The sequence below is a fragment of the Gymnogyps californianus genome, chromosome 1, assembly GCF_018139145.2.
Source record: "Gymnogyps californianus isolate 813 chromosome 1, ASM1813914v2, whole genome shotgun sequence".
In the NCBI taxonomy this organism is placed as follows: Eukaryota; Metazoa; Chordata; class Aves; order Accipitriformes; family Cathartidae; genus Gymnogyps; species Gymnogyps californianus.
This window is the reverse complement of record NC_059471.1, coordinates 86323696-86348543: the sequence shown is the minus strand read 5'-3', so window position 1 is coordinate 86348543 and position 24848 is coordinate 86323696. Positions and strand designations below refer to the sequence as shown.

General features: G+C 42.0%; 1 protein-coding gene across 2 annotated transcripts in view; it reads left to right on the top strand.

Moving 5' to 3' along the window:
* The first annotated feature begins 239 nt into the window (after positions 1–239).
* Positions 240–24848, top strand: part of SH3KBP1 (SH3 domain containing kinase binding protein 1) — a 236120-nt gene continuing 211511 nt past the window's right edge. For both annotated transcript variants that reach the window (XM_050915197.1, XM_050915196.1), the window contains exon 1: positions 240–337. In XM_050915197.1, coding sequence (XP_050771154.1) covers positions 334–337 — 4 coding nt within the window. In that variant the 5' untranslated portion in view covers positions 240–333. The remainder of the gene's footprint in view (positions 338–24848) is intronic.

Sequence of the window (24848 nt, the reverse complement as noted above, 5' to 3'; positions counted from 1 at the left end):
GGCTGCTCTGCCTGGCGGCAGCGGGGACCCAGGTGGCTGGCAGGAGCCGAAGGCTGAGCCCCTGCTCTCGCCTGATTTCTTCTTCTTCTTTTTTTTTTAATACATACGAATACATATGCTGAGGGAAGCCGAGGTGCTGCTAGCAGGACGCAGAATGCAGCCGGGCTGCAGCGGGTGCTGAGAGCGGCGGCCGCCGGAGGAGGGAGCGGCTCTGTCAGCAGCCTCTTCTTCCCGTGGCGGCGACTCGGGCTGTCTCTCTCCCACTTCGCTGTGGCCAGCCGCCTCAAACTTTCAGCCTGTTTCCGCCGCCAGGCAAAGCCCAGCTCGACATAAATGGGTGAGTTCAAGCCGCCGGCTCCGAGTTGGCGGTGCTGGTGGGTCGGCTGGGGCTCCCGCCCGGCGGGTGGGGTGCATGGTGCCGCCGCGACGGAGGGCCGGGGGCGGCGGGGAGGGAGCTGGCCGCCACCAGCCTCTGCTCCTCCGCCTCATGGCTTTTAACTTCTCCTCCCTTCCCCCGGCCGAGTCAGTAATTGTTTTCATGTGACAGGCGGAGAGGTCGGGGTTTGCGAGGGACGGGCGCCCCTCGGGGCTGCCGCGGTGGGTGATCCCGAGCGGGGCTGACAGGGTTACAAGCTCACCCGTGCACCGGCTGGCCGGCCTCGCCGTCTTCCCTCCGGGCACAGCCACCCCCGGGCAGCCTGGGCTGTAGTGGCGCCGGGCCGGGCGGAGAGGGGAGGGGACCTCCGCCCCGGGCGCGCAGGTTGCGCTCCTTCGGCCGAGGGGCTGCCGGCGGGGAGCGCTGAGGGAGGGCGCGGGGCGGCCTGTGGGGACGTGCCGTACCGCCGCACCCCGCCGCAAGGGGGCGGCCGTTGGGGCCGTTGCGCGGGGGTCGTTGGAACCGTTGCGCGGGGGGCGGTTGCGCTTGGCAGCTGCTGCCCGTGAGGTGGCTCTCGCAGACTTCGGGAAGAGGCTGCGCTTGCTTGCCCGGCCCGGGGTGGGCAGCGCCCGCTACCTGTGCGGCGAGGGAGGCGTGGGCAGCAGGAGGATGGGGGATGAATTGTCCCATTATGCGGGGCGAGGAGGCGAGACGGCAGCGGCGGTGCCAGGCGCGGGCTGGCTGAGCGATGCGCCCCGGGGCGTCCCTGGAGCGGCGCTGGCCCGCGGCTCCCTTTGCCCAGCACGGTGCCCGGCGGAAAATGACGGATTGGAGGGAACAAAAGAAATCGCCTGCTGTTGGTAGGCAGCCCTGGGTGTACCACCGACCGGCGTCTGAAGGCAGCGGCGAACGGTGCTCCAAAATACCGGCGTTTAGATGTCCTCAGGCCCCCAGCTGCCCGCTTTGCTCACGGTAGCGGAAATGCTGTTGGACTGTGGGGGAACCTGAGAGCAGTATCACTAAAACTACTAAATATAATGCATTAGGTGGGCAGACATTTTACACAATTTTACCTGTTGTAATACAGTGACGTTAGGAATATAGTAGGAAAAACATCGTCCCTTTGTTCTTTGAGAGATTAGTTTGCGGGGTACTATCAGAGCGATGCACAGCTGCTGTACCTGTATGTTACAAGATTAAGCACTAGCTTTTTGCTATTGACTTTCAGTTAGCCCTCCAGTTCAGGCTGAAATGCATTCATCCCTATGCAGCTCATTCAGCTGTATTGATCTGGGTGAACTCTGATGCTGCTGACAGTAGGCCAGCATCCCAGACTGCCACGTTTAATTGGGGTGCATTGTAGAAGACTCTGTTAGGGTTGGTTTGCCTGCTAGCTAATACAGCTCTCAACTTCTGTCTTCTGTAGCAACAGATAAGATTTTTAAACATATTGCTGTAATGAGGTGTAGGGTTTATAACTGCTGAATGGAGAAAAATTTGTCGTCAGTAGGGCAAGTCACAGGAAATAATTTTTTTAATATTATTTTTGTTTTCTTATCTTCTCTTTGTGCTTTTATTTCTTATTAACTTTGTATTGCGATACAATAAGACTTTTCTGATTTCTGCTTAATCCGTAGTCCAAATATTAGCCTTTTTTAGCTTCACGATACAAAAGATTAAGGAAAGTGATAAAGGACCGGTGAAGTAACTTGCATTGATAGAGCTCTAGAAAGGTTTTTGAATACTGTAACTTAGCAGTGAAGGCCATCTTTTTTCCTTTTACCCACCCTTCCCTCTCCTGGGCTGGCCACGGTCATACACATCTGGCTTCTTTAAAGCTCATTTGGATAATGACTTTCTCAAATCACTGTGATTCAGTCAGACTTTTCTTTGCAAAATGGGAGTGGAGGGAAGGTAGATACAGTTTCATTGTTGTTCATATCTTTAAATGGTAAGTGATTCTTGTAGTTTAAAAACAAATAGAAAAATTATGCAAGGAAGTGAAGATATGAGTAGTATGAAAGCAAAATCTTTCTAGGAGATATCAAATGAAAACAGAGTTTTATTAAAAACATTTTTAACATTGTTAGCATTTTTGAAAGATATTTTAGATGCAGAAAAGAACAGGTGAATTCTTTACGTGTACTACACTGTTAAGATTCCTAATGTTTTATTTTTAAATTAATTGTATGCCTTCCATTTTAACAATTTATATTTTCTGTATGGCAATGCATATGGTTATTAGTCCAACCCTGTGCATCTATATGCATGTGTATCTTACACATATGTGTATATTAAAGTTCAGTGTATGGCCCCAAGCTTTTTCACAGTATGTACCCCAAACCTTGTAAGAAATACAGCTTTATTGATGTTTTATGAGCTCTTCTATGGCATTGTAGGTAGACTACCTTAAAGTGACTTAATTTACACTTGGAATGGACTTGTCAGGAGAGTTGAGTGAGATAGTGGTGGTAGTTCTCTAAACATAGAAGGGGGGTAAGGCAAAGACCTTAGAGGTAATTGCGAATACAGTGGAACAAACTTGGTCCCCCTCCTTACATGGCTGAGAAATGAAGAGGTGGTGTTTTGTGGGGACTTGTGTGTGTGGGGTGTTGTTTGTTTGTTGTTGCTTTTGGGTTTGTTTTCGTTTGTTCTGGTTTTTTTTAAGACTACTTAGAATTGCATATGGTTAGAGAACTCCTCGGTCTCATTTGCAAGAGCTGTGCATGCCCACACACACATCAGACTGTCCTCCTGAAGTTGGAGGTCCAGAAAACAAAGTAAGAAGGAGGTATGGTAGCTACTTGGGGAGAAACTGGTTTGAAACGTACTGCTTATCAAATTTAGAAAATGCAAGAGTACAAGTCTGATTCTAGGGAGCAGTGTTTAACTGCCATCATCACGAAACAACTGATGTTTTGCAGCTCCTTGTGTCAGTCGAGACACACCTTCTAACTTCTGCAGTAGATGAAGGAAGATCTTTTTTCTGCTATGTAGTGTTTGGTCATCTTCAGGGCACAGACAGTTTAGTGCATTAAATGAGGTATGGGTCCTATATAATAATACCACTATGAAGCTAAGCAGTTGAAGCCTTCATCATAGTGCTTGTAAATACCAGGTTATAAATAAACACTTTCATCATCAATATTTTTTCACCTTAATATTTTTCAAGGTATTGTTAAAGCTTTTCTGTTGGGAAAGGGGAAGAGAGGATATGTTGCTTTTGTTTATGTGAAATCACAGTGATCACCTCTGCTGTCACCATAGTTAGGAGTTTGGATCCAGAGACAGTCTTGTGCCCTTTGAACCAGTTAGATTACTAATACTGGCAGACAGCTGTTGTCTGCATGGTTTTACATTAGTGGTTGAGAAAGATGCTTTGCTGTGAAATACCGCAGCTAGTTTGTACACACCAAAGGAATATTACACCAAGTAGTAAAGTAAAAATTGAATCTATGTGAGAGTCTGTTTTGTACCAGTTGCAATCCCTTTTCCTGTCTTTCCCCTTTCTTAATTCTCTTTTTCCCCCTTTCCAAATTCTTCTCTGTCCCCTGCCCTCAACTTCTTCCCTGCTTCCCTTGTAAACCCTTGCCTTTTTATCTTTTTTTCCCCTCTCTACTTCTCTCTACGCGTTGCAGACACGCCACTTCCTCTTTCTCCCTCTCTCTTATCGAAGCATCAACAGAGGGAGCACTCTGAGCACATTTCCTGCATGTGGGGCCACGTTGACCTCCGGCAACCAGGACCTGCCCTTGCATCAAAACTTCTGCTTGGCCCTGTGATGTGACGTGGAGAGTGCTCACTACAACGGGAGCCCTGGGGAGTTTAGCTGGTAAACTCTAACAACCCTACACTCGTATGTAAAATGAAGTCTTTTGGAGGCCTGAGCTTAGCAGAAGTTGTATAAATCACACACAGAAGGTGGTAGGTGTGTTTGTGGTTCTTGACTACTCTTTGACAAATTTTAAGTTCTCTCTCCGAAATGGTGGATATTTTGGAGCCTTTCAGCAAAATAGCTGTAAGACATTTTTAAATAGGAATAGCATGTGTCATTCTTGTCATCCTTGAAAACAGTTGAACAGTTTCAGCTGAATAAAGAAAAATCATAAGAAAGATGATTAGCATGATTTTTTTCACTTTGATTTTTTTAAATAAGGTTTTAAGCAGCTGTAAAGTGGCTTTATATAGGAAATGTTCTGTAAAAATGCTCCCCAACCTGTAAAAAGTCTTTGTTCTCCTCCTCATATGGGGTGTTACTCATTTTAATTCTTTTGTTGTCATTGGTAGGTTTGTTTCTCACAACAAGGCCATTGCATTGGAGCTGTTCAGGATCACATTTCCAGTTGTTTGGTGACAATATTTATACAGCCTGTGAATGTCTTCACGGTCTGAGTTCAAGTGGAATTTTCATAAACTGTGATAAAATATTTTCAGTAACCTATATAGAATTCATACAAAAATAGCTGGCACAAAGCTTTTTTTCCTAGAAATCAAGAGATAATGACATTTCTGTCATAAAAGGTTGTCAGAGCTGCCTTCTAAATGGATTAAGATAGGGGTCTGAAATCAAGAAATATAAAATACATAAATATGAGTGTATATGTAAAAGATTATGGAAATAATTTCTGATTGCTCAGTCTTTTTTGTATGTTGGTATCTCTTCTGCTTACGCCTTTCAAGTAGCTAAGTAGCTCTTCTTTTCTCAGTGTCTCCATTATAGTTGTTTTTTTATATTAACTGTTGCTTTTAGATCGGAAAGTGTGATAAAGAAGAGAATACTTAAAATAGATGGTTTCTTAAAACAGCAGAATTCTTGCTCCTTTTTGTGCTAATCAAAGATTCATATGTAGAAAATGATGGTAGAGCTGCTAGAAAAGGTATTTTTTTCTGCCCAGGTTTAAGGAAGTATATGTAAACACTTCCTTGAGAAGCAGTTTTATTTGCATACATATTTCTGTTTAAACTGCTGCTAATGCAATATATACAATTTATCTGTAATGTCATTCAGATTGCTTCTTTTGTAATTGCTATTCACTGGATGTTAGAGGGGGTTTTTTGAGAATACTGCTGGTAATCGTTCTACCAGCAGTGTATCAGAATTCATATAGCAGATCAGCATTGACCTTGTAGATAATGCGTTGACTCCTTCCCCACTTGAAGGGGAAGGGATGCATGCGTTAGGAGGAGAAAAAGGAGAGCTTGGTAATGTGAAATGAGCAGGTGAAATTTCAGGTCTGAAATGTTAGAGGTCACTGAAGTGCTGAAAGCAGGTTAGCCCTGAGGGGATCAAAGGAAAGAAGACAGCCACAGAGACGGTATCTGTTGTTTTGCTCTGATACTGCTGTTATAGAGCAAGCTCATAAAAAATGATGGTAGATTTTGTATGGTTCCTATCTGTGTTTTTTTTGAAGTCACAGAATACAAAATCCTGGACCAGGGATTGGATGTTTTCCTTGGATGCAAAAGCAGGAAGTAGCTGTAGGGCATATCTATGTTCTGTACGCTGAGGAATGATGAAAGAATATATTAGGGGGAGGGGAACGAGAGAGGAGGTGAGTATTAAGATTCAGTAATTCAGCTAATGTAAAAGTAATTGCTGACAGTCTGCTTCACACAGAGAGGAAACACAATAAAAGCTTTAAGTCCGTATGTGTGAGAGAATATACAATACTGCAGTTCAGTAGTCATGGATTGTATTAGCAAATGGAGTTGACTTCCCCCCCCCCCCCCTTTTTATTATTGATAATTGAGAAGCATCAGTAGAAAACAACTCTTGAGAATGCAGTGGTAATGTCCACTTCGAGCTGTATGGCGAGATGATTGTTGCGATGTCTCAGCTATGCTTTGTTCCTAACATAACTGTGCCTTAGAGAAAGGAACATCCTGGATGATGAGTGGTGGAGGGGGAAAGGATGTCTTTGTTCTCATTCTTATAGCAGTTTGTATTCCACTGGGGGTGTCGCTGAGAATTTGTGCTTCTGTTTTAGGATGAAGAGTTGTCTAGAGTTGTGGATCAGAAATGATGTCTATGCTGAAACAATTCTCTTTAGCAACAAGGATAATGCAGTATAGAAAGCTGAGCAGTTATATGAGGAAAATATCCCTAACTTCTAATTAATCTGTAGTGTCAAAAGAGGTGCCTTTTGAACTCTGCCTTTGAATTTCATTAGAAGTATTGTACAGAACGAAAAAGTTCCTCTTTATCTCCTTCTCGCTGTTTCATACTGTGCAGCTAAATCACTTCTGATGATTGAAACCAGCTCACACCAAAACCAATGTAAGTCTATGCATTTATTTGAAGACCAAAGTCAGCATTGGTGCGCAACTCCCCAGGGAAACTAGTGCTTTTTCAAAAATGTCAATATAGATTCGTTGCATGTGTTGCAAGTCAAGGCCCAACTTGATCCCATGGCAGGGGGGTTGGACTAGATGATCTTTAAAAGTCCCTTCCAACCCAAACCATTCAAAATGATCTATCAATATTTAATTAGCTTTCAATGGTCACACTGCTCATATTTAAAAATTAAGTGTTTTGTTTCCCACAAGTAATTTGTAGTAAGTGAATTTATGTGACCTGCCTTTAAAAAAACCCAACCAAAACCAACAAAAAACCCCCAGCAAAATAGAAATCCCCACAACATGTTGTGTCCTCCGCTTGCAGTTTCCAGGAACTTGCTTGTTAATTTACAGAGCAATGTGTTGGTGTTTTTTATTGATAATGAGGTCTCAAAACAAACACGCACAAAAATCACTTCAGGATGTTTTCCTGTTTGTTTTGGTTTGGTTTTGTGGGAAGAAGTTCTTGGAGGTCAGTGCAACTGCTGGTGCTGCTCCGTGCTGTATCGACTACCAGTGTCAGCCTGACTCTCTTTGTATGTAGCACTGTCTTTCCAGATAGCTAGATTTATAAACGTTTTAGTTAAAGGTAGCAGAAGTATTAGAGTATAAATGGACACGTACAGAACTTTTCATTTTTGAGCCAAATGTAAAACCATTCTTTGAGAACTCTCATCTCAGGTTTAAATCGAGTATGTCCTCTGTCTGTGGTTGCTGATTCATCCTTACCACTGGCAAGAAACATTTTTAATGCTCTGGTAACTTGGCAGAGTGGATTTTTTTTTCCTGTGATAGGCTTGTGCAGCATTGAAAATTTGCTATCCTTGTGGCAGATATAAAACTGGCAAGCAGCAAGACCTCGGCTTAATTTTTCTGTGCTTTTCTCATTCCTGCTGTTCTTTCTGTGAGGTCTCACCAAGCTCTTATTGAGCTGTTAATGCTCTTCTGTCTATTTGCCACTGTAAAAGGGCACACCAGAAATTCCAAAGTGTGTCTAGAAAAAGATGCCTTTATTTTGGGGTTTCATTATGACAAGGTTTAAAAAACTTTTTGGTGTCACATTCAGAACGTTTATAAAAAAGTGTTTTAGCTTTTGCCTTATGTTTCTGAATGTAAGGATTAATGACTTGCTTTGGAAGAGTGGTGATGCTTATTTATAAACAATATTTGAATGTTTTATGGGTACAGATTGATTACCTAGATATTTTTCTTTTTCATCAGCCATTTCTTACGAATGTGTCCTTATTGTCATCAACAGCTTTATGGAAAAATGTGATATCAAGACCTTTCACTCTAGGCAAGACCATCTTAATTTCCTATGAAATAGTCTGGGCACTGTATTTCAGTGAGACTGCAGAACTGCAGTGTTTGTTGAATACAAATATCCAACTTTTCTGCTTAAACTATCAGATTTAAAAAAAAAAAAAACACACAAACAAGCCAAAACCCCTCAAAGATCTCCTACCAAAAAACCCAAACCCTAGAAGAACCTAACTTTGTTCCCATCAGCTTTTAAATGACTGGGCAAAGGGAAGGGAAGGAGAAATGGGTGCAGAGAGGAAAGCCCTCTAGTCAAGGTTAAGCTTGAGAAGCCTTGCCTTGAGTGCATGATCAAGCAGTTTGTGACAGTGGATATTTCTGAACATCTGAGAGTGAGCACCAGTGCTTCCAGGCAGGGTATGGTCCTACGAACTGGGAAAAGAAAATTGCACCGTGTGAAGGCTGGCCTGGTAGCGAGAAATGTGTGGAACTTCACTTGCTGATATAATGGAAATCTAAATTCCAGTTCCAGAAGAGTACAAAAGATGTCTGCAAATTTGTGAGCCCACGTGATAGTGAGCACCAGTACTTCCAGGCAGGGTATGGTCCTACGAACTGGGAAAAGAAAATTGCACCATGTGAAGGCTGGCCTGGTAGCGAGAAATGTGTGGAACTTCACTTGCTGATATAATGGACATTTAAATTCCAGTTCCAGAAGAGTACAAAAGATGTCTGCAAATTTGTGAGCCCTCATGATATTAAAGATTTTTTCCTTAATGGCATGCACCACGCTTTATTCTTCAATTTTAATTTTTGTTCAAGGAAACATCAAGCTGCCAACAGTTGTTGAGAGCACTGGCTTGGTAGCTTACAAATTTTACTTTTTTTACACCTGTGTTTTTAGATTGCTTGTGGGAAAGAAAAGGTTAGTCACTATGCAATCTTGAAATCTAGAGTTGGTTCAGGCTTAAATATTTTTATATTGAAGTCAAATGGTTTAAACCGGCTCCAACTAGTAGATTTGAATGATTTTGATACACTTCTGTGCTTTTGTTGTATTTTTGTTCAAGGAAATGGGTAACATTTCAGTTTGATCTCATTTTAAGATTCTAAGCCATTTGCTGCATTGAGCTGATTATTTAACTAGTTCAGTCATTAATCTCAGTCTGATACTAGATTTTTTAAAATCTTGATTTCATTGTTAATTGCTGTATTCTTAATGTTGGAAATGTGTTCTTTGTAGCTAATTTTGTTAGTAACTTTAACATCATAGTTAATTTTTCAGGTGACACAGAACTAAAACTTTTTGTGGATTTTGTTGGATTTCAGCTAGATAGCTTATACATTTGCCCAGCTTCTCAGTTGCTTCTTTCTTTTTGTAGCAGTCTGTGAGTCTTGGTAGTCACAGTGAGCGAAGTTTAGCTATCTGTGTAAAAATGCTCCAGCTTCATAGAGGTAGCATGTATTTAATAGAGGGATTTCTGAGTATAGTTAATCCAGTTAACTGCTATTTTATTGATGGAAGGTCTTAATACAGCAGAAAAAAGTATGTTCTATGACTTCTTGCTTGCTTGACTGAGTGCTGCTGAAGGCTTGAACTGGGTGTCCTGTGTGATGAGAAGAAATGTACCTTTGAACAGCCAACTAATTTGTACAAGTAAGATCGTGTCTTTCTGTTGCAAGAAACAGCCTTTCAACTGGGAGAGAAATCTTACTGCTACTGTTGCTGTCATCTCTTGTTACAATTGTTTTTAATGTTCGTGTGCCTGGACAGCTGCTGTTTCCTCCTCTGTCCAATAAGCTCTTCTAAAATGGGAAAGATCTTAATTTTCTTTGAAACTTCAATATAAAGTCCCTTGTATCTACTGATCATTTCATTAATCAAATACCTTTATTTAGCTGCATTTAAAAACAGTTGAAATACACTTTTTGGTTTTACTTTGACCACTGAAGTCAGCTTGAATGGTCTTTGTTCTGTCACCTCATATTGCCTTTCAGAATTGCTCGCTTTGATTTGCATTAAGCATGCTACTTCCTTTTAAAGACTACAATTTTTGTATGTGAAGTACCTATAAATAGTGCTTTTGATTAGCTGACATCTCAATTATCTGACTGTGGTTCATGGAAGATTGAGATAAGATGCCATCTAGTTCATGATGAACTACGGTCTGATAATTCAAAGTCGTCTGCACTGGTTCTGGAGTAATGACAGATCTATTAATATGTATTCCTCCGCAATATATTTGATAGTTTGTTCACAGGTGTGCAGAAAACAGTCTTGTTTGTTCCTGTGTGTTTCTCGTTCCTTCACCTCATTCTGTCAGAAAGCAGTTGCTCCTCTTCCTATCGCTTATAGAAGTGCATGTATTCTTCTTTCCCCTTGTAGGTTGTGTTTTGTTGTTGGTTTGGGTTTGGTTTTTGGTTTTTTGTTTGTTTGGTTTTTTGTTGGTTTTTTTTAAATAAATCTACATCACTGTTTCTCACCTGTTTCTCAGGAAAGATGCTCTTCACCCATTTTTTTTGGTCTGTTCAGATACCTGATGCTCTGTCATCTCTTCTTTTCATACACACTTCCCTCAAATTCATCTTTCCTTCTCTTTCATCTGTCTTTCAAGTGTGCTACTTCTCTGTTTAGGAAACTTTCCTATATACTTCACTTACAGAGTCTCAAAACTCCCTATATTAAGATGCAAAGATATACAGAATTCTGAAGACAATCTGGTGTGGAATACAGCAAAATTGTGGGTGGTCTTTTACGAATTTTGCTTCAGAATTAGGGAAACAAGAAACCTTCAGCTGGTTTCCCATAAATACCATATCAGGAAGGAGAGGGACTGGCTGTCTTTTAGAGACTATTACTTTTGTCCGCTGAGTTTTTTCAGAGTCGGAATTGGTACTCTGGAAGGTAAATGCTGAGGTGTGTGTTGCACATTGTGTTTTGCCAGCCACCTTTTTGATATTTTCTGATGGAAGAGTGGTGCCTTTGGTGTGTGGAGAAAAACAGGTTGTGGAAGTCGGCAAAGCCAAATGCTGAAGTTCCAATGTTTTTTAATTTAGAGAACTTAAAGCAGGATGTTGCTATTTTAAATAGTATTTCAGTTCTGTCTGTTCAAGTCTGTCAGTGTGTCTCTCAAGAACCAAAACCAAGCAGCTGATGTAAATGCAGCCTTACAAGGCAGAGATCTTAAATGCAAGAAATGCTCTTTGCCTCTCGAGACCCTCTGGAATGTAGGATTAGTTTTGGCTTCCGATTTCCTTAGCTCCAAGAGCCTGGATCATTAGAAACCTGGGAAGGTCATTACAAGTTTTTTCAAATGAATGGCTCCCAGGAACCTTTTTCTTAGATAAGGGAGAAGTAGAGCGTTCTGCTTTGCCTTGGAAGAAGCGATCAAGGTAGATAACGCTGTCACTGAATGTTGTGTCTGTCCTCTCTAGTTCTCTTGGTTGTATGGTTTTAACGTGCACGCTGCCTCCTGGATGCCATGGAAAGATTCTGTGCCAGCATCTGACGAGGTTCTACTCATCTCGAGTAGAATCTGTCTTACTGTCGCTTCCTTGTCCACACGCTTTGTTCTGTTCCAGACAGTACCAGTGTTGGTAACTGGGGGTGGATGGGAGGAGGAGGTTGTCAGAAGAATAATTACTTATAAAACAATAGGGTTCATTGCCTCTGTTTATGTTTACTTGGATTCCACAGAGCTCCATCCTGCTGCTTCCTCCCCTTTCTCCCCACATCCTCAATGCAGCAATGGGCTCTTCTGTCTAAATGCTGACTATTGTTTATGCTTTCACTCCATACGCAGCTCTGCTGAGCATTCGCATTCAGCCAGCACACAGTGGCTCCAATTCCCTATTGGAGCAATGCTGTCATCAGGTCACAAGCTGTTCTTACTCGCAATGGAAGTCAGTGACAAGCTTTCAGATGTACTTGTTTGGCTTGCATCAGTTTTTGCTTTCAGGATTGTTCTTCTAAGGAGGAGGTCTGTGTAGTATCTCCTTTTTGGAGGTTTATTCTAATCATAAGCATTAAAGAAGATCCCTTGGAAATGAGAGTGAGTGTTTCTTCAGGCGGAGGAGACTTCTTGAGTTCTTTACCCTGCTACCAGAGATACCTGTTAGAAGAGCTGTGTCTTCTGCTTGCAGCATAACCTCTGCTTTCTGAAAGGCTTTGCCTTGTTCAACATTCAGACAATTTCTCTAAGAGAAAAAGAAAATTAAAAATGTTGATGGAAGTGCCTCCTTGCCCAGGCCTAATTGACACATGGGGTTTTGAAAAGCACCATGAAAGCAAAACAGAGAAGCTAATGGCTGTGATGTGGGAACATTTTTGTTCATAAGAGCAAACATCCAGAAGAAATTACCTGCAGAAACTGATTTGAGCTGAGAAAACAGAGGCATTAAAGATACCATCTAGAACTTATTTCTCCAGAATTGCATCCTGTATTCTAAAGTTGAAATTTGAAAGCTTTTTAATGCACAGAGTCAACACATGTTATCTGATATGATAGTTAAGTTTATTTGCCCAAGAGTTTTCTGGAACTTGTGAATCTTTATATGCGGTAATTTCTGTTTTTAAAACAGCATTTTTTTTTTTCAGCACTATTGCTCCTACCACAGTTTGAAGGAGAATAAAAGAACCTGATGTAAAAAGACAAGTTGCTAAGGATTATGAGCAGGAGTCTTATGAGACTTCATTGTTAATCAAGAAAAAATATGATATTGGTGGGTGGTAAAGGTGTTATTTTAATCAAATGTGTCCTTCCCCCAAACATTCCTGCCTTACCTTCCATTGTTGCTCACATAATTGAGCAAGTTAGGGGTTTTTTTTAACACCTTAGGTGGTTTTTGGCTGTTTTTCATTATGATCTAAAGGTTAGTGGAGATGGTTTAATGCTGGCATGTAAATCTTGTATTGCACTATAGTGGTGAAATGCTAATTACCTGTGGTCTGAGCTCTTGTACTTAGAGCTGTGAGCCCCAGCACACACATAGCTTTTATAGCTCCTGTAATGCCTGACAATCTGTTGTATGTGGAAGCATGATAGTAAGTGTCCTTTCATTTGGCTTATAAATTATGAAACTGCTGAGGAGTTCCATACTGGGCCTGACCTTCCTCTGAATGCTAAGTTTTGTAGATTGAAATGCTTGGATTTATGTAAAAGAGGGTTAGAAGAAAAAAAGAAAAAAACCTGATTATTTCTCTTCTGCATCAAGTCCAGGTTCTCACTGTTGTACAACACATCTCTTCGTGACAGTTTATAACGCATCACTTAAAACATGGCACTGGTTTGTAGTCTTAACATTTGACAGGTCGAATCACAAGAGCTGCTGCCGGGGTAAATAATTTGCAACTGCTGTCTTAAAAATAATAGAATTCCATGAAACTGAGGGAAAATTACATAGCTTTGAAGTTATTATAAGACACCATGTTTGTCTGCAGCTGGCATTACACAGCGAAGGGCTGTAACACAGTCCAAGGATTTTGGCTATAGCAAGCCATTGCTGCCAGCAGTCTCTTCTTGCAGAAATTGCTGCTTCCAACAGCAGGAATACTACAACAGGATGTATCTGTGCACCACTTTTCAGTCTAGTTACTTAATGTAAACCCATTTTTATCAGTACTTCAAGCAAATGTGGCTAAGATGCAGAGGAGTATGTCATATTCTCCCCGTCCTCCTCCTGTGCAAAGGAGTTGCTACTTTTGGCAAAGATGGGTGGTGATAGTAACAGCTTAGGCATCTATAGTGAAATCCTCCAAGCTCATCTGAGATCATATTCATAATTACACTCATGCTTCTAGTCTGATTTTAATGAGACTAGGTGAATGTTACTGTTGTAGAAGCTCTGAAGTTTTAACAATTAAACGCTATGCAGTACACAATATGAAGATTGTGAATAAATTGTTGACCATAACCTCTTCTTATGTTCCTGGGAGTTAAATGATGCTACACCATATCACTGAAAAGGTAATTGTTCCCTGGCTTTCCAATTTTTTTATTTATTTGACCTTCCACCTCAGTGCGTATCCATCAGCATCTACAAATATTATCAAGGCAACCTGGGAACTAGAATGACGTGGCAATTATACTGGACTAGTACTTCTGAGTAATCTTAAACAGCAGTTATTTTCATGTCATCAGCTTTTCTATCCTGCTTCCTTTTTATGTTGATATGCATTCATTTGGTAGCAATTCTCATGAATTTAGCCAAATGGTAATTTTATATGTAGTTCTAGCTATATTTAGCTGTAAGTAATCTTTCTTCTTTTGTTCTGAGGAAGTAACTAATATCCTTCCTAGCTTCTCAGTTGTCTGAGAATGTGATTTAGAAACCACAAGTGTAGCATTACTAACAAGTTTTTATGAATATATAGTTTGTCAAATGGGAATTACTTGTCTTTGCTTAGCTTAAGTTACAGTCCTTTTCTCCTTTCCTATTTATCCCAGCAATGGGTATAATCCTTTATACTTTTCAGAACTTTGAATTATTTTTATGGATATTGGAGGAGGCAGAAACTCACGTTAAGATGATGATGTTAAATGTTTCCCTCCGAATAGAATGTCTTCCATTTCTTCTGAATGGCTTCTCGTGTGCATTAGTATCTGAGGGGAAGAACAACGTTAGAACAAGTGAGCCAACTCTCAAGACAATTTTGCCTCTAAGAGGCACTGTATTACTTCAGTTACAGGTTAACGCAATGCGCATCATCTACGAACTTGATGACAATGTGAATCAAAAGGAAGTTTGTTTGTGAACACTCTATACTGGGAGCATCTGCTGTAGTTGAGAGGTACTCTGGTTGACGGAACCAGTGAATTACAGTAAAATTAATCTCTTTCAGTAGCAACAGTCTGATTATAGCGGTTTGTTGTCCGAGGCAGAAGGACTGCTTTGCCCTGCAGGAAAAGATGAATTAATTCATGGAATACAAGTGCTTCCCAGACTGCCAGCCACATGAATGCCAAAGATGATCTATGCAATCTTGCTCTTTCAAAAGGATTAAGAAGACTTGGCCCAATAAAATCTAATGTGTTGTTGGATCCAAAGTGGTATATAAGGGAGCCTTTGGGAATACAGATGTAACTGCTGCCATTTAGAACTACCACAACGATCTTTTCTTTCCTTGCTTACTCTGTAGTTGCATGTGCTTGAATATCTCTGATGATCAGATGTGCTTTGGCGTATTGTTTAAAAAGTTTGTATCAGAGATACGAGTGTGCCATAATAAATTCAGTGAGAGGCAACTACTGTGATAGGCCTAAGAAAAGCTTAACAAATTCGTAATGTTTTAGAAGTACCTGCCTCAAGTTGTTTACCACAGAATCGCTATGAGATGCATATTTTATATGGAAAGTCCCTACGTATATACAGAAATACAAACATACTGACTTACTGTTGTTCTTTACCTAACTGTAAATGCGAGATTTTTACAATGAATTGTAAATGCCTTAGCTGGAATATAAAGTATTTCTTGTCCTGCTGGGTGTATTCCACTAGAATAACTTGATGTTTGTGTTTTCTAAAAGCTGGAACCAAGCATACCTATCCCTCTTTGAAAAACAGAAAACTAGCTTTCCTCTTTTCCTGGAGGACAGCTTGGGCATTATGTCAGCTGGAGTGACTGCGGCTCTGCTGCTGCCCAGAGAAGAGTCACATCAGGACAGCCGTAGGCCAAGTGTTCACTCTGTCCTCCAAATTAGGTTTTGGTTGGGGTCCTCTGCACAGCTCCTCTGTTTCTGTGCCTGCATGTGTGCGTACATGTGAATTGCACACAACGGGTCTTCCTCTCAAATGCTTCCCATCTGTCCTAAGTGCTCTGTGGCTGCCTGCTGTGTTTCCAGTGAGTGTACAGACTGGGTGAAGAGCATTGTGGCCTGTCGGAGGGGACTGGGACTATAACATAAAAAGGTCCATGTGTAGTATGACTTAGGTGGCCCCTTCTGCATCTGCTCTGCTCTTTGACAGAGTGATTCAGTGAAGATAATATTCTAGGACTATGACCTTTAGCTCCCCCCGATAGTTTTTGAAGGGGAAATAGGAGAATATAATGTAAACTGAAAGCTTTTGTCTCAGCAGAGGAGTTGCCGTTTATCATGTAGCATGGGTTAACCTCTTGGAGGTTGACTAGTACAGGTTTTCCTTCTGATACTGGTTTTTCCTCCCCCTCGAGCTTTTCTTTTTCATGAAGCTGAATCCTTGCAAATACTTTTAGTAGAGAGTATTATTCCTCATAGTGAGTGTTGCAAAAGAAAAAATGTTAAAAAATGAAAAAAAATTGATTTAATTTTTCAAGAAAATTACAGTTCTTCAAATAATTGCTTGTAATCAAGCAGATACAAAATGTTTAAGTGAATTTTTTCTGCCACAGACGTGCTACAAAACTAAGAGCTCAAGCTTTCTTAAAAATCTCAGTTGCAATCTACATTTAAACTGTGAAGTTAGTGGTATATTATTATATATATAATATATTATTATTATTTAATTGGTTTTTTGTGTGCATTTCAGAGATAGCACATGGCAATGGGCATTTCCATTTTGGCAGTGATGCCTCAAAGGGCTATTCAGTGGCTCCTTCATCTAGAATTATAAAGTGTAATGACTGAGAGAGTTGAGTCTTTACAAACTACAGATTATTTTGTTCTCTGGTAGAAGAGCCCAATCTGAACTCTTCCCCCTTCCCAGATGCTAACAAGCATTTAGTTACCATCACAGAGAAGTTATAGCATGATGCCTGCAATAGCTGTGTTGGTTTTGGATAGGAAGGACTTTTGGAGACCCATATGGGCGTTCAGTGGTTACACCAGTGCATTCCCCTTTCATCAGTGCTGTGCCATCTGTAGTAAATTCTGCCAGACCTTATATGAATCTATCTTCCTCCTCTTCCCTCAAACATATTTGTACCACAGCATCCCACATGTGATTGGCCTGCCAGCTGCTCAGTGTTCCTAGAGTCCAGAAAACAATGGCCTTGTAGGCCATATTTGGTCTTCAGGCCTTCTGGCCCTCCAGGTCTAGGTTAGGAAACCAGTGCTATGGAATGTAATGTAGTTTGGTTTTTGTTTTTTTCATTTGAGTTCAGAATGTAAGTCATGCTTTGTCATTTGGTCTAATAAAAGGCACTGATTTTTTTCCCTCCTAGTGGCTCCTAATGTTTTACTAAGAATTTTACTACAACCTGTTGTATAGCAAAAATAGTGATTAATTTTTTTTTTTTAAAGTGTGCCCGTAAGCACTAAAAGCATAGCACGTTCACCAGTTTGTACCTAGGTCTCTCAAACAGAACAGCACATTTGAAGTAAGACCTTGTCTAGCAAGTTTTGAGGCAGACGGAATTTGATGGCCAGATTATTAACCCATTATAAAATGTACTTATAATGGAAATATTGATAAACTATTAAGTATTTGCTACCAAATGAATCTTTGTAACTGTTTTATAAGAGAAATGTGGTGTAACAGAAAGGCAACACATTCCAACTTCTTGATTAATAGGTTTTGATAATTGATCAATTTACTGTAGCTGGTAGAGAACGTGAAGCCTACTGTAGTCACTGAGACCTTCCTGTAGAGGCTTATGCAGAGTGTGACAAAAGAGTAGGATTGTTATGTGATGCCTGTTCATGCTGTTAAGTCTTTGTTACTTCTGAATAGTTATCTTTATGCAAAAGAGAAAAGCTCTGTTGCACTCTCTTCTGAGGAAACGTAATTTGAACTTTAATTTAAAGCTTTAGTGTAGAATATTTGAAGGTAGTTTGTCTAGTTTCAGTTCTGGTTTTTTGGGTAAGCCAATGCAACATGTGTGTTTATCATTCACATGAAGCTGGGTGCCTAACAGAAGTGAAAACATAAAACTTACAGTAGAGAAGCTCTTAACTCTTTGACTGCCATGTCTAATTGTATACACTAGTTTTAAGGTCTCCATTTGTGTGTGAAACCATGCTGCTACAGAAGGTGCTGTTGCCATATGGATGCTGTTACTTGGGTGGAATAGCGCCAAAGACGTTAATAACATTTCCATTGTGCCTACACACTTCAGATGTCACCAGGAGCTGATTTAATAACGTAGTTTTTGTTGCACGGTAGCAAATCTCTGTTTCTTTTCTTGATTCATTTCTTGCTTGGAAAGACACTGTACAGTAATTGAAAATAGCATAAACTGAGACACTTCTGTCTTCAAATATTGGTGGCATTATTAAAGAAATGCTTATTCTGACTAGGTCAGTTTTAAGAGATTAGATTTTACTTGTAATTTAAAATGTAAGGAAACAAACTAATCAATAGGAAAAACATTTGTAATTATCAACAAAATCATTTCGCGTATACGTAAGACTAATTTGAGGGAGTGAAAGGTGGGAATAGTTAAACTTTTAATCAACAGTTTTTTTCCAGATATGCTTATTTTAAATATAGCTGAGAGGTTACATTTCAATTCCTGGTTCATAGCATTAACATTTCAAATTTTATATTTTAAACCCAAACCACTAAGCATTAAATTAAAAAAATCTTTGTCCCTGACATTGCAATAATGAGTTGTACTGTGCCAGTCTCCAGCAGGGTTGGTAATAACTAGCTTTGATTCTGTTTCATGAGTTTTTATGTTACAGTTTGGATTGATGGTAATATAAGGCTTGGAATAGCTGATTGCGTTGGCATGAGAATGAACAGTCCCCTTTTAGATCAAAATAAGTTGAATAGCTTTTGATACTGGATTTCATTCCCAACATGAAAAATGCTTTCTTCCAACAGAAAGAGTTTAATAGCTATAGTTTGCAAGCTGGGGCAGGTTTGACTTTCAGGCATCATGGGGTACAATATTTTGAGGAAAAATGCACCAAAAAGAGAAGCCAGATCTGTCTGCCCCAATTTTGCTGTTTTATTTTGCTTTTGGCTTAAAAGGGATTTGGGTTTTGGCTGTTAATGTAACAAGCTGTTTACCTTGGCAGAGCTGGGCCTAAGACCAGCCTTTGTTGGTTAACAGATAAAATTAGTTTGAGCTCACTGTCCATGGAGTGCTTTTTCACATCATTGTGCAAACTGGGACATTTAGTCCAGTTCCTGAGGGAGAATCCAGCACAGTACTTCAGGAATGAGGTATGTTGTACTTGCAGATGTGGAGTAAAACTCAGATCTCCTTTTTTCTTACCATATCTGGATCAGTGTTGTCTCCAGTATCAATCCAGCTTCCATGAAGACAAAATTTCACCTCAAAAGAAACAAAAAAGATTAAGTTTGACTGGCAGAATGAATTTTTCAAAACACAGTTTGAGAAGGTGGTGTGGTTTAGCATGCTTTAGAAAATGAGGTTGATTTAAAAACTGCAACTGCATGGACCTATAAATTATGAAGCACCTTTAGGCTGTCCTATGCTCTGCAAGCTTCAGTAGTGTGATAAATGAGAATTTTGAGTGATCTCAGAAGTACTTTCTTGTCAGTTTCTCACAATCTGCACATTTGTTAGGTGTGCTCTTATTCCTCTTTCCAAACTGTGCTCTTGGTTTTCTTTGAAGAGTTTATAAACATCTTGATTGTGTGGTCCATTTTTGGTGACTCATATGTCTCTGACAGCTTACATGCACTTATGTTACAGTAATCAAATTCTCTGAGAGGAGACAGCTTTTAAAAATATTTATATGTGTTTTTTAATAAGTGGAAACTTTTATAGACAGAGAAGAGCCTGCACAGTAAAGGGGTTTTTTGTTTGTTTAATCAAACTTCCAGTAAAACAAAAGTGGTTGAACAGCTGCAGCTGTCTATATACGAATTAGTGCAAGGCAGGCAAATTTCAGGGCGATAACTCCAGTGATTCCAGCCTACCCAAGCAGCTGTAGAGTCAACTCAACAGCCCTGTCCTACCTTTTGGTCTCTCCTCATAAGAGAGAGAACATAATTAATAAGAAAACGAAACTGTCAAGAATCATGTCAGTTTTACAGCCTTCTTAGGGGAAAACGGCAAGCACAGCAATAGGTACTAGAACTCTTTTAAAACGTGGGACTTGAGAATGGGAGAGTTGTTTGCCTTCCTTCAGTATGTCTTGCTGCGTTCTGAATGTTGAGGAGTGTGTGAAGAATCAGTAGTTGGAGCCAGCCCAAATCCCTGCTCCATTGCCGTCTCCTCCTTACAGCTCTCTAACTACCTCCTGGTTGCTTAGGGAGAACTCGGAGCAAAGCAGTATGTAATTGCATCCCCAGCAAAATGAGAATAGGATTTAAAAACTTCCTAAGTGGGGAGGAGAAATGACTTGGCACATACAAAAAGCAATGTATAAGCTTTGAGTCCTGAGAGCAAGTGCATCCTAGTAGGCTGCTTAAAAATGAAGGATACAGGACCTTGCTTTCAAAAGATCTTTCCTGGGGTTCCACAAAATTGGAAATACGCTGCTAAATAGTCTGAATTTTGCCTTTTTTGAGCCTGAGTGCTCTTGTGTTCTGTGGAGATATAAATTTTCATTGGTGCGAGACTTAAAGTAGTGTGTGTACCTTGGTGCTGCTGCCTGAATCCAGTAGTCTTTGGAGAGTTATCATGTAAATACAACTTCTGAACCAATTTTACTGGTTGCTCTGGGGTGAAATGTGCATATATGGATAATATCAATACTATTTTTAGGGACTTTCGTTCGTATTTTAGAAATATGTCTCCTTTTTTTGGTATTTTCTCTAATTGGAATGGTTAGTTCAAGTTGAACAGATTCTCTAGTTTGTGTAGCAGTTGGCACAGAAGGGGTCCGGACACTCCGCCAAAGGTGGTGTGGAATGGCTCAGTAGTTGTGGTGGTATGCTGCAGGGCAACTAGGTGGGTTTAAAAATTGGTTGGATGGTTGAGCTCAAAGGGTTGGGCTTTCCAGATCTTCTCCAAGTCCCTGAGGCTTCAAGAGCCCAAACCCCCAACTTCCCTGAATGAAGGGCAGACAGAGTCTGTGCCTCTTGGGGTGGGATTGGAGACTCCCAGAATGGCAAGTCTGAAAGCCTGAAGTTTATGACTTCTGACACCAGGAGGAAGGCTCCTGCTCCACCTCAAGATCTGCAGTTACAGAACAGATTCAGTACTCTTGTAGGTGATGAGGGTCTGGGTGCTCGATCCAGTGAAGCACCCAAGCTGGCTAAATCTGAGCCATGCAGGAGCACCAGGAGAAAGTGGCAAGTGATAATAGTAGGGAAATTCCCTGCTGTGAGGGGTGGAGACTCCCATCTACTGACCTAACCTGTCATCTAGGGAGGCTTGTTGCTTGCCAGGGGCTTGGATCTGGAATGTTGTGGAAAGACTGCCAAGGCTTGTCTGGCCCTCAGACTACTACCCCCTGTTGCTCTTCCATGTAGGCTTCAATGATATTGCCACGAGTGATCTGGAAAGTATCAGTTTTGACTATATGGCTCTGGGGTGACAGTCAAGAGCGTGGGAGCCATGGTGGTTTTCTCCTTGATCCTTTTGGTGAGAGGGAAGGGTGTGAGGATGAATGGACAGATCCTGTGGGTAACAGCTGGTTCCATAGCTGGTGTCAGCAACAAGAGTTTTAGTTTTATGCTCATGAGACCCTCGTTGAGGGTTGCTTGGAAAAGATGGGATCCACCTGACTAAGTAGGGCAAAAGCATTTTTGCCAACAGTCTGGCCAACCAGGTGAGGAGAGCTTTGAAATAGTAATGATGGGGGAGGGAGAGGGTGACCAACAATCTTGTGAGGAAGCGGTGGTCCTGGTTGGCAAACGAAATGTGTGGGGTGATGCAAACAGTGGGGACCTTGTAATCAAAAAGACAGGACTGAAGGGGGCCCTTCCCAAGCATATCCTTATAAACAAGGAAGTGCCTGTCAGAATTACAGGGAAAATTCTTGTACTCTTTCTGGGAAATCAGCATGGCTGGTTGCCTCTGAAATGTCTGTGCTCTCATGCATACAGCGTGGGGTGCAAACAAGAGGAATTACATGTCTGCATGCAGTTTCAGAGTTATGATTTCATTGGGATCATGAAGATATGATGGGATAGCTCCCATGACTGGAGTGCTGCAATAGATGGATACAGGTTATTTGGGAAGGACAGGCTAGGAAGGTGAGGAAGGGGAGTTGCTCTTTATGCAGCAGAGCAGCTGAAATGCACGGAGCTCTGCTGTGGGACAGATGATGAACCACCTGAGGGTTTGTGGGTTAGGGTTAGAGGGCAGACCAATATGGACGATGTTGTGGTGGGTGTCTCTACAAACCACCTAACCAGGAAGAAATAGTTGATGAGGCCTTCTTCAAACAACTGGAATAAGGCTCACATTGGCAGAACCTGGCCCTCATGGAGGATTTCAACCACTCTGGTATCTACTGGAGGGATAGAGTAGTTTGCTTATGCCCTGGGTGTGAGCAATCCAGGAGGTTTCTGGAGTGTGTTGACTGCTGGATCTCATACTTGCAAACAAGGAAGAACTGTTTGGGAATCTGAAGGCTGAGGGCAGCCTTGGCTGCACTGACCACAAGATGGTAAAGTTCAGGATCCAGAGAAGAGGCGGGGGAAAAAGCAGAAAGCAGGATTGCAACCCTGGACTTGAAGAGGGAAGACTTTGGCCTGTTCAGGACTCCGCTTGGAAGAATCCCCCTGGAGACAGTTGTGGAGAAAAGAGGGATCCAGGTGATCTGGTTGGTTTTCAGATATCACCTCCTCCAAGCTCAATAATGGTCCATCCTGACAAGCAGGAAAAGAAGCAGAGATGGTAGGATGCCTTCATGGATTAACAAGGAGCTCCTGACAAAAATCAAACATAAAAAGAAAGAGTACAGGAGGTGAAAGCAGGGAGAAGTGACCTGGGACAAAGGTAGAGAGAAAGTCTGTGTGTGCAGGGATGGGGTTAGGAAAGCCAAAGCCCACCTGGAGTTGAATGTGGTGAGGGATGATGTTGTGGGTTAACCCCAGTGGGCAGCTGAGCCTCACACAGCTGCTCGCTCATGCCCCTGCAGAGGGGTGGGGAAACAAATTGAAAGGGTAAAAGTCAGAAAACTCATGGGTTGAGATAAAGACAGTTTAATAGGTAAAGCAAATGCTGCATGTGCAAGCAAAGCAAAATAAGGAATTCATTCTCTACTCTCCATTGGCAGCAGCCATCTCCAGGAAAGCAGGGCTTCATCAAATCTAACAGTGACTTCGGAAGACAAATGCCATAACTCCAAATGTACCCCCTTCCTCCTTCTTCCCCCCAGCTTTTATTGCTGAGCACAACATTGTGTGGTCTGGAATATCCCTTTGGTCAGTTGGGGTCAGCTGTCCCAGCTGTGTCCGCTCCCAGCTTCTCGTGCACCCCCACCCTACCTGCTGTCGGGGCAGCGTGGGAAACAGAAAAGGCCTTGAGGCTGTGTAAGCACCCTTCAGCGATAGCTAAAACAGCTGGGTGTTATCAACACTGTTTTAATCACAAATCTAAAACGTAGCACTATGTGAGCTGCTCTGAAGAAAATTACCTCTATCCCAGCCAAAACCAGTACAGATGTGAAAGACAAGAAGGAAGGCTTCTATGGGTACATGAGCAGCAAGAGGAAAACTAGGAAAAGTGTGGGCCTGCTGCTGAATGGGAATGAGGGCCTTGTCACAGAGGTACTTAATGCCTTACTCACCTCAGTCTTTAATAGTAATACTGGCCTTCAGCAATCCCAGGCCCCTGAAACCAGTGGGAAAGTCCAGGGCAAGGTAGACCTACGCTCAGTGGAGGAGAATCAGTTTAGGGAATATTTAAACAAACTGGATATGTGCAAGGCCATGGCCCTGGTGGGGTATGTGCTGAGGGAGCTAACTGATATTGGGAGGCCGCTCTTGATAGTCCTTGAAAGGTCATCATGATTGGGAGAGGTTCCTTAAGACCGGAAGAAAGCAAATATAACTCCTGTCTTCAGGAAGAGCAAGAAGCTTCCTATTTGCTGAGAACTACAGGGTGGTCAGCCTCATGTTCACCCCTTGCAAGGTGATGGAACAAATAATCCTGGAAGTCATTTCCAAAGATATGAAGGACAAGAAGCTGGTTGGGAGTAGTCAGCATGGATTTATGAAGGGGAAGTCATGTCTGACCAGTCTGTTAGCCTTCTACGATGAGATCACTGACTTGGTGGAGGAGGGGAGGGCAGTGGACGCTGTTTATGTCGACTTCAGCAAAGCTTTTGACGCTGTCTCGCATATCATCCTCATTGACAAACTGATGAAGTGCAGACCAGGTAAATGGGCAGTGAGGTGGACTGAAAACTGGCTGAAATGCCAGGCTCAGAGGGTTGTGATCAGCAGCACGAGGTCCAGCTGAAGGCCGGTCACTGGCAACGTGCCGCAGGGGTGGGTAGTGGGGCTGATGCTGCTCAGCATCTTCACTAATGACCTGGATGATAGGGCAGAGCGCACTCTCTGCAAGTTGGCAGATGGTGCAAAACTGGGAAGAGTGTTTGACACACTAGAGGGTCATGCTGCCATTCATAGAGGCCTCAACAGGCTGGAGAAATGGGCTGACAGGATCCTTGTGAACAAAGGGACATGCCAAGTCCCGCACCTGGAGAGGAATAACCCCAGGTTGAGTGGCTGGAAAGCGGCTTTGGTGAGAAGGACCCAGGGATGCTGGTGGACACCAAGCAGACCATGAGGCAGCAATGCGTGCTTGTGGCAAAGGCAGCTCGTAGCTTCCTGGGCTGCATTAGGCAGAGCATTGTGAGCAGGTGGAGAGAGGGGATCCTTCTGCTCTTCTCCTTTCTGCTGAGGCACATCTGGAGTGCTGTGTCCTGTTCAGGGTTCTCCTGTACAAGAAAGAGATGGAGATACTGGAGCGAGTCCAGTGAAGGGCCGTGAAGATGGTTGGGGGATTGGAGCATCTGACATATGAGGAGAGTCTGAGAGAGATGGGACTGTTTAGCCTGGAGAAGAGAAGGCTCAGGGTGAT